The 12,865-nt window shown below is 60.7% G+C and overlaps 1 protein-coding gene across 9 annotated transcripts in view; it reads right to left on the bottom strand.

Annotated features, from left to right (window-relative positions):
- The window catches only part of CAMK2D (calcium/calmodulin dependent protein kinase II delta), a 121,281-nt gene that overhangs the window by 33,017 nt on the left and 75,399 nt on the right, over positions 1–12,865 (bottom strand). For 5 of the 9 annotated variants that reach the window (XM_045830953.1, XM_045830954.1, XM_045830956.1 and 2 more), the window contains 4 exons: positions 12,773–12,827; positions 5,010–5,075; positions 2,305–2,377; positions 1,358–1,430 (listed from right to left, as the gene is read on the bottom strand). In XM_045830953.1, coding sequence (XP_045686909.1) covers positions 1,358–1,430; positions 2,305–2,377; positions 5,010–5,075; positions 12,773–12,827 — 267 coding nt within the window. The remainder of the gene's footprint in view (positions 1–1,357; positions 1,431–2,304; positions 2,378–5,009; positions 5,076–12,772; positions 12,828–12,865) is intronic. The other 4 variants (XM_045830955.1, XM_045830958.1, XM_045830961.1 and 1 more) reach the window with 1 other exon arrangement.

Genomic DNA, 12,865 nt, shown 5'->3' with positions numbered 1-12,865 from the left:
CACAGCACGGCCCGGAAACCGTGACCCAGGAGCCACTGGAGGGTGCTCACTCTCCCCATACGAGCTCTGAGTGTGCTAGTAACTACACGACATGGAGAAAAGTATTTCCCATGATAGATCCATCAAGCAGAGTACCTGGTAAACAGCGCAAAAATGCGCATGTCCATATACGTTTGCTTACAAAGAAAACTAGCTCTGTGGGTTCTGAGAGAGTCAGAGCAGAAAGGGGCTCTGACTGTACATGGCTTGAAAGGAATTTTTGAAGTGATCACCAAAAAAAAAATGAGTTTTCAAAGGAACACACTGTTTTTCCTTTCTTCCAGTGGGTAAATTTGGTAAGAGTTAACGATGAGCATAGGCCTATTTCGGCTGTCCAAAGGGAAACACCACTAACCATACCTTTGCTTTTGACATTTGATGCTCTCAGATTCAAACTAAAGACGAAGGAAGATTCCAGAAAACTAAGGCAATGTTTTGCTTACGAATCACATCTCCAAGTAACTCACTGCGGATCTCAGTGACAACTTTTCTCGGACACACTACGTGAGTGTCCTCACGACTGGAGGGGTCTGCACGTGAGCTGCGGTCCCACTGAACACACACAGTCGGGCGCTGGGACCTTCGCCGGGCGAGCTGTGCGCACCCCCGGGAGGGCTGGGCCTCCGGACTCAGAGCCACAGCAGCGCCCACGGTGCCCCCGTGTTCGCGCGACTCGCCCGCCGCCGTTCCTCTCCTGCTTCCAGGCCTTCCCTTCCTCCCTGGAACCCCACGCTGAGGCCAGAACGCTGACAGGTCTTCCCCACTCACTTTCCAAATGATCCAAACTCTGCTCGAGGGTGATATGAGAAGCTGAGCAAAGTCCTTTGTTTCACTTTCCTCCACCTGACTCCAAAGGCACGCGGGTCTCGGTCCCGGGAACGTCAGCACAGGAGGGACCAGGAAGCCTCAGGGTTCTCCGAGCTCCTGGGGCCGAGACTCCAGGGTCCCGCAGGGGCTCTCCGGCGCCCAAGCACAGGGGCCGAAACCGGCCCAGGAACTGAGTGTCAGCGCACCTCACAATGTGGTGACCGCTGACACCACACTGGCTGTGGGGCACAGGCTGTGGGGCACAGGCTGTGCGACCCGTGTCCACAGGGCAGGTTCAGAATGAGGAGGGTGTCTGTGCAGCCGAAGCCCCACCAGAGGCCGCCTCCACTCCGGTTTAGGGACGAGTTCCTCCCTGCAGGAAACGGACCAGGCGTCCCGTCCTGGCGGGAGAGGGACTGCGCTTCGCCCGGAGCAGCGCGAGGGCACCCAGCGCCTGGAGCACCTGCCTCCGGGACACAACCGCACTGACCGGCGTGCGGGCAGCACTCACCTGCAGGTCCCGGTGGACCACGCCCACCTGCTGGCAATGCAGGGCGGCCTCCAGGATCTGCTGAGTGCAAGGACTGCATGCAAACACCAGGGGCATCGTTAGTCCCGAGCCGCACGGAGACCGGGGCCGCCGCACGGAGACCGGGGCCGCCGCCGCAGACCGCCGGCGGTGCTGGGACGCCCGCCAGGAGGGACACATTGCTCCTGCAGAGCGACCACCGCCTCAGAACAGGCAGGGTCCTGCCGGCCAGGGGCCCGGCTGGGGGTCCACTTGTCCTGAAAGAGCCACCTTAGAGAGCCCTCGTGTGACCCTGGAGCTCTCTCCCAGGCGCTCTTGGGAGATAAATTAGGACGCAGATACACTTCCAGAGCCGCTGTGCTCCACCCCCGGCACCCCCCCACCCCCCAAGCAGCTGCCCATTCTCTCCCACTGTTTTCTGCCTGTCCCTTCGAAGCCGTCACCTGAGCAGTCGGGCTCAGGTAGGGCCAGGCCAGAGACATTGCGGCCCGGCTGCTCCGCCCCCTGGCGTGGCAACCCCCTGCCTGCGGGCCGGCCGACTCAGGAGCAACGTGCGGGCAGTGTTCCTGCCGCGGCCACCGCGGTCCCGGGGCACAAGTGCACTTTAGTCTGCAGGCGACACGCATCACGGGCCAGGTCTCCGGGCCAGTGTGGGGCATTCGGGAAAACCTGCCCCCAAACCGCCTCTCGGTTCACGTTCACCACTTGGACACGGGGCAGGCGCGCCCCGCACCACCCCCCCCTGTTGCCGGGACGTGGGTCTGGCCTGCAGACAAGCAGCCGGAGAGGCCTCGCGCATTGTCACCTCACCAGCCAGCCAGTGCGGTGGAGGTTGGGAGCAGCGAGGGGCCCCTTCCAGTGCCCGCCCTCTGCCCGTCCCCAGACACACCCCCCCACCCCGAGTCGGATGTGCAGACTCCAGGACTGACCTTCAGGTCCCTGTGCACAATGCCGTTCAGGTGACAATGGTTCACGCTTTCCAGAATCTGCTGTATGCAGTGACTGCAAAGACACAGGGGCAGGAGAAAGGGACAGTGTTGTGAGGCACCTGACCTCTCATTAAACACACACAAAAATTACACCTTTTTCCACTGTTTGGCTCGGCACTGCAATTAAGTAAGCTGAATAAAGCTGACTCTGCTGCTGACGACAGTGGTGTCCGGCGGGGTCTGTGGTGCGCGTCCCCACAAAGCAACCTGGGCTGCACTCTGTCCACCGTGACCACAACCCCAGCACAGGCTTCCGTTCCCGTTTCGGAGAGGAGGTGCATCTGCTCCCATCGTGCTCTGGGAAACTCTCCCGAGGCAGAAGACGTGTGGGTAGGTCCCAGACACACCTGGGCTCTTCCCAGCCTGAGATCACAAATGAGCTCAGGTGCGGAAACAAGAGGACGAAGCGGCAGGAGAAGCGAGGGTCAGACAGAGGGACACGGCCCCCCACTGCCTCGGAAACGCTGCCCCGTGTGGGGCGTGTCGGTGGGAAAAGCAACGTGAGTCGGTGGCGACAGGGGGTCCGAGTCGGCCCCCGGTGCGCGTCAACCCTGCGCAGTCGGGGGAGACGCGGGGGAAGGGCTAGGGGTGGACGGAAACAGACGTGCACAAAGTAAGCCCCTGGCGCACATTTCCATGCGGGTCTACCACCTGTCGAACGCACAGTTGACGCTGTCCTTAGTGCAGCTCCCCTCACGTCAAACAGACCGCTAATTACCCTGGAGGGAGACCACCGACTGGCAGACGTATGGTCCCTGCCCTCTGACCGTGTGGGGCGAGTCCACCGCACAGTGTGCCCGGGCTCCGTGCGCTCAGACGTAGGTGCACACGGCTGCGGTCAGGCCGTCCCAGGTGAGGCCCGCAGTTCAGTGGGGACATGGTCCCCCACTGAGTGTGCAAAACAACAGGACTCCAGAGTGAACTTGAGTGACAAGAGTAAGCGCCTCTAGCTTTCTACAACACGTCTGTCACAAGCTGACGCAGACAGAGACCCCGTGGAGGTCTGCTGAGGGGCACCCGTGAGGCCTCACACCGGCTGTTCCTGCTGCACAGCTCCTCCGAGGGCTGGCAATGGTCTAAGCCACTGGACACTCTTCCCTCTGTGATAACATTCGCTGTGTCCTCTTTTTGAGGAATTTCGCTTCCGCTTCTCCAACCACAGGCACAGGTCACTGAGCCCAATGACTAACAGAAAACAAAGAAGTAAAAAACAGTTTTTGCTAAATGACTGTCGCCACGTTTTTCTAGTGAGAATGGATTGCATTCTTAGCTTCTTGAGGGGCGCAGGACAAGAACAGACTCTGGCAAAGTACTGGCAGAACATGCTCTTTATGCTTGTGGTTGGGAAGAGAACGTTTTCTCCTTCACCCTGTGTGGGACCAACTTTAGAAATGCCCTGCGGCAAACTCCCAAGCCTCCAGGAAGCTCCCCGGGGCCCCTGCTGTCTGTGGGCCTCCGGACAGGGAAACGGTCTCTCAGTGGCAGCCCCGGCCCGCCCACGGCCCCGTGCACGGCCTCGAGGGAGGCGGCCCCTCCCTCACGAGTGCACGGCATTCTCCCTAGGCTGCTCCAAAGCCCTCCAGAGGCCCCAGGAGGACCTGGGGGAGCTGAGCTCGTGACGATTCACTCATCAGAGTGTGAGTGACACTGAGCTTTCTACTCGACTTTGGCAGTGAAATCCCATGAAAACCTCAAGAGCGTACTCACACGCAGAGGAGATGCACAGGGTGCCACAGCAGCGCACTGAAGTGGAGTATGGACCAGAGACAGAGGGAGCTGTGCAGGTGTGGGCGCCGCTCCGGGCAGGGCCGGCAGGCAGGCAGGGCCGGCCCGAGAAAGCCCCGAGAGCACCAGAGCCTCCTCCCAGGGGAGCCCGGGCTCCCGGCCCGTTTGCAGAGTAAGCGCCAGCCACGCAGCTCCGGGAAGGTGCCGAGGGCAGTGCACACCGCCCGGCCTCAGCTCTGCCTGAGCACCGCCCTCCCGCAGCCTTGGAGGTCTCACAGGGGACCCAGTGTTGGCCGTCCTGAACCCCGTCCAGATCGAGCGGGAGCTCCAGGGCTGCACAGCTGACAGTGGACTTCCAGCTGGCGACGCTCTGGGGCGCGTCTGGGCTCCTGCCGCCTGTCTCTGCAGGGGCCCAGGCGCTCGGGGCCTGCCCCCGGGCGTAGCCGCTGGTCACTGGGCATGTGCTGGCTGCGACCCAGGAACCGAACCTGTCATCGTGTTTACTTCTGATTAACTGACACGGAAATTAAAGAGCCTACTTAACTTCCTCTCCTTTGACTCTGCACGAAAGTGACCAGGGGCACACTGGGCCGCCCAGGACCCAGAGGCCAGAGGAGGCCAACCGCAGGTCTCTCGCACTGGCTAAAGGAGTTTATGTCTGCAGTGGAAGTCGTTCCAGTTGGGCTTTAATAAAATAAAATGTGCATTCTGACAACAGACACTAGATACCAGGAAGCTTTAGACCAGATTCACAGATTTTTTTCCCCCAAAGGATCATCCTGGAATCCCGAGGAGAGAAAGCGTCTGTCTTGGTGAGAGGAGGCACAGCCGGCGCTGTGCTCCCCGCGGCAGCGGCAGGGCCTGGCAGCCGTGCGGGGCGGCGGGGGAGGGAGGCGGTGTCCCCGGTGCCGGGCACTCACCTGGCGTCGGCCTCGCTGTAGTATTCTCTCGCCACAATGTCTTCAAACAGTTCTCCCCCGGTAACTCTGCGAAAGGAGAAACAATTCGACACCCACGGTTTTGAACCCCGTTCATACAGAATTTTTGTTTTCAGTTTCGGAACGTGTAGTGTGTTGAAACACTGTAAGAACAACAGTTTCACAAGGGTCAGCCTGGGAGCGTAAACGTCTCCATCTTGTCTGCAGGCCTTCCCACGCCAGACCCGAGGACACAGAGCTCCCTGCACCACGGACACGTCCCGAGACTGATGTGCAGAGAGTGGCCTCGGTGAGACTCCCGCTCAGGTCCCCCGGGGTCCCGTGAGAGGTGGGGAGCGGGGGGCGTCTCCTCAGCAGGCAGGGCAGGCGCGCCTGTGGAGGCGGCAGAGGCCGGCAGGCTGCGTGTCTCTGGGGGCTCCTTGTCACCCGGGAGGGGCGTGTCCTGGCGGGCCAGAGGTGGCCACGCATGCCCACGGCCCTGGCCTGAGCGCCAGTCCACCCGACCACACCGTGTCCTGCAGGTCCCACGGGCTGGCCGGGGAGCACGGTGCTATCTCCCGACCTCAGTCTCACACTCGGGAACAAACTAAGCATGTGTACCTTTCCACTTCCTGCGTGTCTTGCGACGTGTGTATTTCTCCCCGTGCTAAGACACAAAGACGATGACTGTTCCCACAGAAGGGGACTGTGCGTGAGTTCCCGGGCTGCTGGGAAGCCTGTCATTTCACACTGGGCCACGGGCCCTGGTTCATGCCAGAGCCTTTTCTCTGACTGAACTAAGTCACAGAGACACACACGCGTGTGTGTGTGTGCCCCCCCCCACACAGATACCTGCCAACTGCAGAGTGTTTTTAGGGACAAGAGTCTCCGACGTAAAACTGCCGGGTCACCGAGCAGCCACACTTCAGGTGTGGGGCGGCCTCTCGGCAGCCCCCACCCCCTGTCGCAGGGCACTCCCTGACAGGCCACCCTGTCACCGGTGACCACGGCTCCCAGCGACGAGCCTGGCGCCGCTCCAACGGGGAAGGGGTCGCTTCACACTAACGGGAGTCCTTGCCGTGAGGGAAGGGGCCCGTCCCCCTCCGCGGGGAAGGTCGGTGGCCCTGTCCACTGCCCCGGGATGCCTGGACCTCGGTCCCTGTCATTTAAGCAGTGGCGGGACCGGTGGCTGCTCTGGGCTCCCCCACGATCGAGAGCACGGCCAGGACCCCACAGAGGCGCCCGCTCTGTGGCCGCTCTGGCGGAGGAGCTCGGCCACCGTGTCCCACCCACCTCTGCCCCTCGGGGCCGTGCAGCCACGCAGAGGCTGAGCCTCCGCACGCCCACACCGGCTGTGTCCTTCCCGGACACGGGGACCACGCAGGGGCGTGTGCCGGCCGGGCGGCCGAGGGCACACGGCTCACGTCCCCGCTCCTCACCTCACACGCTCACAGCCACGCCCCGGTCTGCGCGCCGAGACGCCGCTTCTGCCCTCTCGGCACCAAGCCGTCACCACGCGGCCCCCCGACCACACGCCCACGTTACACGAGAGGCTTCTCCGCAGGCGGAGCGGGAAGACTCGGAGGACCGCCCGCCGGCTCTCCGCTCTGCGGAGTGCTAACCGCCCGCCCACGGCTCGAGGTCACAGGGGACGACTCCAGCCACCCTCACGGTCGCCGCGGGGCTGTGAGGGTTCCGGGGGGTTCTCACTGCCCCTCCCACCGGGCCCTCCGGCATCGAGGCGCATGGCAGGATCCGTGGGCCGGGGTAGGTGGTTCAATCCACTGCTTTAGTTATGCTTCAGTCTTTAGTTGGCTCATGTTAATTTAAAAAAAAATTATAATCTTGGCTAGTTTTGCTTAGTTGGGAGGTACTGAGGGGTAAAGGGCAGTCAGATTTTATGATGCAGTTTCAATGTGACATCGCAGACCAGGAGCCATACTCCAGTCTTTACAGAAAGAACTGTGTACAGAGCCGGACAGAGCCCTGCACGGACGCTGAAACTCCCACCCCGCCCCCTCCTCTCCCAGCCCCTGCGGCGTCCACAATGGAAGACACGGTCTTCTTTTCCAAAACAAGGGACCGACCTCCTTCCATTTTGTTCTGTTTTAAGGCCAAACACCGTGGCCGTGGTGATTCAACCTGTGTTCATTCAGGTTTCTCTGACACACGCAGCCGGCGCGGACAGTGGCAGAGCACCGGTGCTCAGGGAGTGACTGCGCCCCTGGGTTTGGTTCTCAGCTGTCGGGGCGTTCTGTGCTGCCAGCGTTGACGAGAGGTGAGAGCAAGCACGTAACTGAATGTAAACAGAAATGGCCTTTCGCAGCACATTCGTTAAATCGCTGTAACACGTCAACACTTTAAACGCACCAGAGAGGTGCTCTGACAAAGTTAGCACTGGTTCTTGAAGACCACGTTTTCTTAAACCTGGATGTAACTATTTCTCTAGTCAAAGAGCCAATTAAAGCAATTAAAACCTAAAGATGCCCCGGCATTCCTGCCTCAGCTCACACGGGCTGACGCGCTGCTTGCTGTGTTCGGGGTCAGATGCGGGGCAGGTCTGCCTGAGCCCGGACTCGCTGCCCCGCCCGGAGGACGGGCCCCGGCGGCCGGCCGTGGAGGCTGAGGAGGGCCAGGCGGTCACGGGCAGGCCCTGACACGGTGGGCCCTTACTCCAGGCTGACGAGAGTCAGTTTTCCAGGATCTGCGCGACCTCCAGGAGGAAGGCTGTTTCCATTTGTAAAAGGTGCCAGTCACCAAACACTCAGTGTGAAAGTGGAGGTGAGATGCTTTCCTCACGAAGAGGAAGGAGCTAGAATCAACCACGACGACGCTACGGACCTCCCGGCATGTGAACCACGCTCCACGAAGGGGGAAAGAGGGGTGAGTCACCTGCCAGGCTCCCGCTCAGCAGGGACCCCACGAAGAGAGCCTGGAGCCCGGACGCGCACCGAGCCGGCGGGTGCAGCTCCGGCCTCTGCCCGAGTCCGTGCCTCTCCCCCACCTCGAGAGCTCCGTGTTCCGGGAGCAACCAACGGGTGATGCCGTCAAACATCTGGTGTTGGCCTAGATTTGGTAAGAGCCGCCGGACGTCCCTGGGTAATTGCCCAGCGCTCTGTCTGCAGAACGAGCTCACCTGGGCTCCGCTGAGTAGACGTGCAGGGAGCAACGCCAAAGAGGCCAGGGGCACGCTCGGCCGGCCTCTGAGACACCGGGGGTCCCCGGGGCTCGGCCTCCCGCCCCGGCACGACCTCTCTGGCCGGTGCTGCTGCCTCCGTGAGTCCCGAAACACTCACCTGCCCGTGGCTCTCAGGGAGCGCGTTTTTGCTGCAGACCCCAAATCTAGAAGGACCTGCAGCTTCAGCCTGTCCTTGGTTCCCACGCAGGCCACCTGGCTAGAGTTAGCTGGGTGCCCACACCTAACGCAGCAGGCCGTGTCCAGACGGGCAGAGCCCAGTGCTGTGCAGGGTGTTGGCTGCTCCCCAGGAGGACGTGGGCGGGCAGGAAGGAAGCATGCATGTGAACAAACAAAGCTGCCGGCCAGGGGTCCTGCCTCCGGCTGAGGCAGCGCTGCGCCCTGTGTCTGCCAGTGCACACACGGCGTGTCACTAGCACATGCGACCCAGAGAAAGTGTCCCTGTCACTCCCTCATGCTGCATGCCGCCTGTGTCACCCAGAAGCTTCCATTCAAACACTTGGGCTTCAAGGAAAAACAAGATAAAATATATTGATACTGACACTTGAGAGACTGAATTATAGGAAAACCAAAACACAGGAGCTGTCATTTATGGGACATAAAGACAGAAGGGACTGGCTTAGGCCAGGACTGATGGGACAGAGCGTGTGAGGCCCCCGTGTCTAGGGAGCGACAGGGCTTGTGGGAGCAGTGCCCTACACGGGGAGCAGAACATGCCACTGGGGTGCCGGACAGTGCCCGAACTTGGAGCACAGCCTGCTGCCCGTGCGCCCCCAGCCTCGGCCAGGGCGGAGCAGGAAGGCTCCTGAGGTCAGAGGTACAGCTTTGTTTATGAGGTGGGGGGCCGGGCCCTGCCCGGGGGCAGCGTGGCCCTGCCGTCCTGCCTCCAAAAGCTGGGGCTCGCCACGTGGCCTAGAGCGGGGTGGTCGTGGCTTTTATCAGGGGTTCCTAACCCTCAATGGCTGGGCGGCCGTGCCAAGTGTCCTCCTGAGGGCCCGAGAGTCTCCCTCGTTGGGACAGAGGACCTGCGGTTTTCGGCAAGAGCTCCCTGGCCAGGCTGGGACAGCCCGTCTGTACTGTGTCCTGCCCCCGAGACACAGCCTGCCCTGGGGGAACCGGGCGGGGGGCCTCACGTCCGTGTGTCTGCTCTGCCTGCTGCGCCCGGCTCCCTGGGGAAACCCTGATCTCTCCCGACACCCGCTCCGGGGGACGGCAGCCACCAGGAAGAACCGGCAAACAACCACCGCCTCCTCGGAGACAAGGCAGTGGTCCGTGTGAACGCTCCACCATAGCCCAGGCTGCTCTCTGCCCCGGTCGCTATGAAACTTGACTCCTCCCTCAGGTGCCCAGACAGGTGCTGTCAGACTACTTCCCGCTGGGCCTGAGATTTTAGGAGGAAGTCATCCGGAAGTCTTCCGGTTTCCCTTGTCCTAACCTTGCCCCTGCTTTCCAGCAGCACACTGGACATACGCGCTAACACACGACGGCAATAGCGGAAACACAGTACACAGCTCGGTGAGAGAGAAGTAACACGGTCTTTGTTCACTGAGGACGTGATTGTCTACGTAGAAAATTCTGAAGACAGACCAAAAACTTCTGGTACTAAGCAATCACGACAGATTGCAGGATGCAAGGTCAACATGCAAAAGCTCACTGATCCATAGTAAGTTACATACCTACTATAAATTAGTGAAATAGAAATAAAAACACTCTACCATTTACATCACACCGCCAGAACGAGACACCTAGGCAGGAGTCTAATCAGGTGTGTGAAAGATGTACAGGGCAAAGCGACACCACTCTGACGAGACATCCCCGAGGAGAACCACACACGCGGAGGGGCTTCCATGTCAATGACAGGGAGACTCGTCGTCAAGACGCCAGTTCCGACCTCAACCTGCAGACTCAAAACAGTTCCCGTCACAACCCCAGCAAGGTGTGGAGTGGACCCCGACGAGATGACTCGCAAGTCTGCGTGGAGAGGCCCAGGCCCAGAGCAGCCGCCCGCACAGCAGGGGACAGGTGGGCGGGGGACAGAGGCGGCCTGGCGCCCTGGCCGGCTGCCAAGTGGCAGTAAAGAGACAGACGGCGTGGTGCTGCCGAGAGGACGGGCGCACAGGTCCCTGGGACAGTGCACAGCCCCGCAGGTGCAGCAACTGCTCTCTGACGACAAGGGGCCGAGGCCACACAGCAGAGCAGGGACTGTCTCCCGCACGGGGCTGGAGCCGCTGGATGTCCGTGGGCAACAACAGGAGTCCAGACGCAGACCTCACGCCCTTCACTGCAGTTAACGCAAAACGGACCGAGGGCCTAAATGCAACATGCAAAGCTCTGCCACTTCCAGCAGGTGACCCAGGAGAAGACACAGACGACCTTGGGCCTGGCAGTGCCTTTCCACAGACAGCGTCAAAGGAATACCCGTGAAAGGAGGAACGAACAAGGTGGTTCATGAACAGCAGACACCCCTGTGCTGCAAATGCGGGTGCGAGAGGCGGGGTGCCGGGCTGAGTGGAGGCCCTGGCAAAGGCGGCTGACGGAGACCTGCTACCCCGAGTGCACAAACAACTGCTAAAATTCTGCAGTTAAAAAAATCTGATTGAAAAATGAGTGAAGGGCCTGAAGAGACACTCACCAAAGAAGACACGGGGAAGGCAACAAGCACATGACAAGATGGGCCGCATGACAGGCACTGGAAACCACCGCACAGCTGTCGGCGCCCCCGCAGGCCGGGGTGCTGACCATGTCGAGGGCCGGGGGCCCGCGGAGCGGCAGGAGCGGCAGGAGCGGCAGGAGCCTCCCTCGCTGCCGTGGGACCCGACGTGGCACAGCCGCCGGGAAGGCTGCCGGCAGTTCCTTCCGAGACGAAGCACACGCACACGGCCCAGCGGTGGTGCTCCTTGGCGTTTACCTTTGCAGAGGATCTGAAAACTCAGGTCCACACAAAACCTGCACACGACGTTCATAGCAACTTGATCCATAACCGGCGAATTTGAAAGCAACCGAGAGTATACTACGTAGGCTTTAAGAGGAACAAAATTTGAACAAACTGAGCACCCGGAGCACCCGCCCCATGGCCACCGTGGGATGGGCCCACCACGCCTGTGGAGTCTGGACGCCTGCTGCGCGCCCTGCGGGAGGCAAAGGACGGCTGGCCCACACGGGGCAGGAGCCTGCGGTCGTGTCCGAGGGCGGACGGGGCCGTCCCCCTCCCATGAGCTCACGGCAGCCCGGCACGGGGACGGGCCCGGCATGGGGACGGCGCGCCCTGCGTGTGCGTGTGCTGACTGAGGTGCCCCACGTGGGACTCTGTCTGTGCACCCCAGACCTTCCCGTGCCCCCGACATCCCGGACCCAATGCGCATGGCCCTCGGAGGCCTGGAGACTCTGTTCGGAGCTCTCCGCCCGCCGCAGGCCCACAGCATGGAGTCCTCAAGGAGGCCCAGCCCCTCTCCGACGGGAAAGGGGTGCTGTCCGACTCGGACAGCCCTTCGGTTCCGACACGACCGATGAAACTGTCGGCTCCCCAGGCCGAGGGGTGCAGCTTGAAGGAGCATGTTTTGTATCACAATGATGCCAGAGTTTGCAGAAATGAAAAATACACACAGAAGTACGAAGCATGTATCTTGACCCGGCCTTCCGTGTGGCACCACAGGCTAGGAGGGGCGGGCGGCACCACCCCGCACCCCCGAAGTCCCTCCCCGAATGGGCCACAGTGGGACATTTACTCAATACTTGAAAATCGTGCAGAACACTGCTTCCTCCGAACATTAGGCACAGTGCCCTACACTCTGTAGCTACACAATGTGTATCTAATGAATAGCACATCTCACCTGGGGAAAAACACAAACACTTCAAAATGGAAAGAAAGAAGTACTTCATGTACCAAGGGGTGTTTTTACTAGGGGGAAAATGTCCTTTTTGAACATGCAACAATAGCATTTTTCTCTAATAGCTTGGAATTCTAGGAAATTTCCTAACGCTTAAAAATGGCACCAGCAGTCTCACTAACCCCACAGAACTCTCAGGCCGCAGAGGACAGCGTGGCAGCCTCATGCAAGAGGAAAGGGACTGAGAGCGAGTGCGCCCGGGGTCCCCCCGGTCCCGGAGCCTCCCGTGCTGTGCGCACGACAAGGCTCAGGGCAGAGGCCGTGCTCCGCGCTCAGCCCTGGCCGCTGCGGGACCCACGCCCCAGTCTTCTCGCTCTGGGTCGGCGCGCTTCCCGGCAACCCTCAGCCCGGCCTGCCGACTGGTGCCCCACCGGGGTCCCGCCACTCGCCCCGAGTGCTCCCGTCTCACGCCCTGACCGAGAGAGCTTCACCCTCTGCAGTCACACCGCCGAGGGGCTGGACTAACCCAACCCCGCACTCACTCACCTTCAGACGCATGTTACATGACAGTGTGTTTCTTCCCTGTTCCCCAAACATCATGTAGCAATGTTAGAGACTATCCCTTCCATGAATTTACTATAATTATATACAACTATTTCTCTATTACTGGGCCCTTAAGCATGGACCATAAATTGGAAAAAGCATCTTTAATCCAAACTAGCCTCCCAGGGTGCGGTACTCACAGGTCAAACACCAGGTAGTGGAAGCCCTCCTCCGAGATGCTGTCGTGCAGCCGCACTGAAAGAGAGGGGAGAGAGGGCGACTGCGTTACCCGG

Source organism: Phyllostomus hastatus, unplaced genomic scaffold, assembly GCF_019186645.2.
Source record: "Phyllostomus hastatus isolate PE091 unplaced genomic scaffold, TTU_PhHast_1.1 phas_contig_159, whole genome shotgun sequence".
NCBI lineage: Eukaryota > Metazoa > Chordata > Mammalia > Chiroptera > Phyllostomidae > Phyllostomus > Phyllostomus hastatus.
Note: the sequence above shows the minus strand (reverse complement) of the source record. Positions and strands in the feature narration are given on the sequence as shown.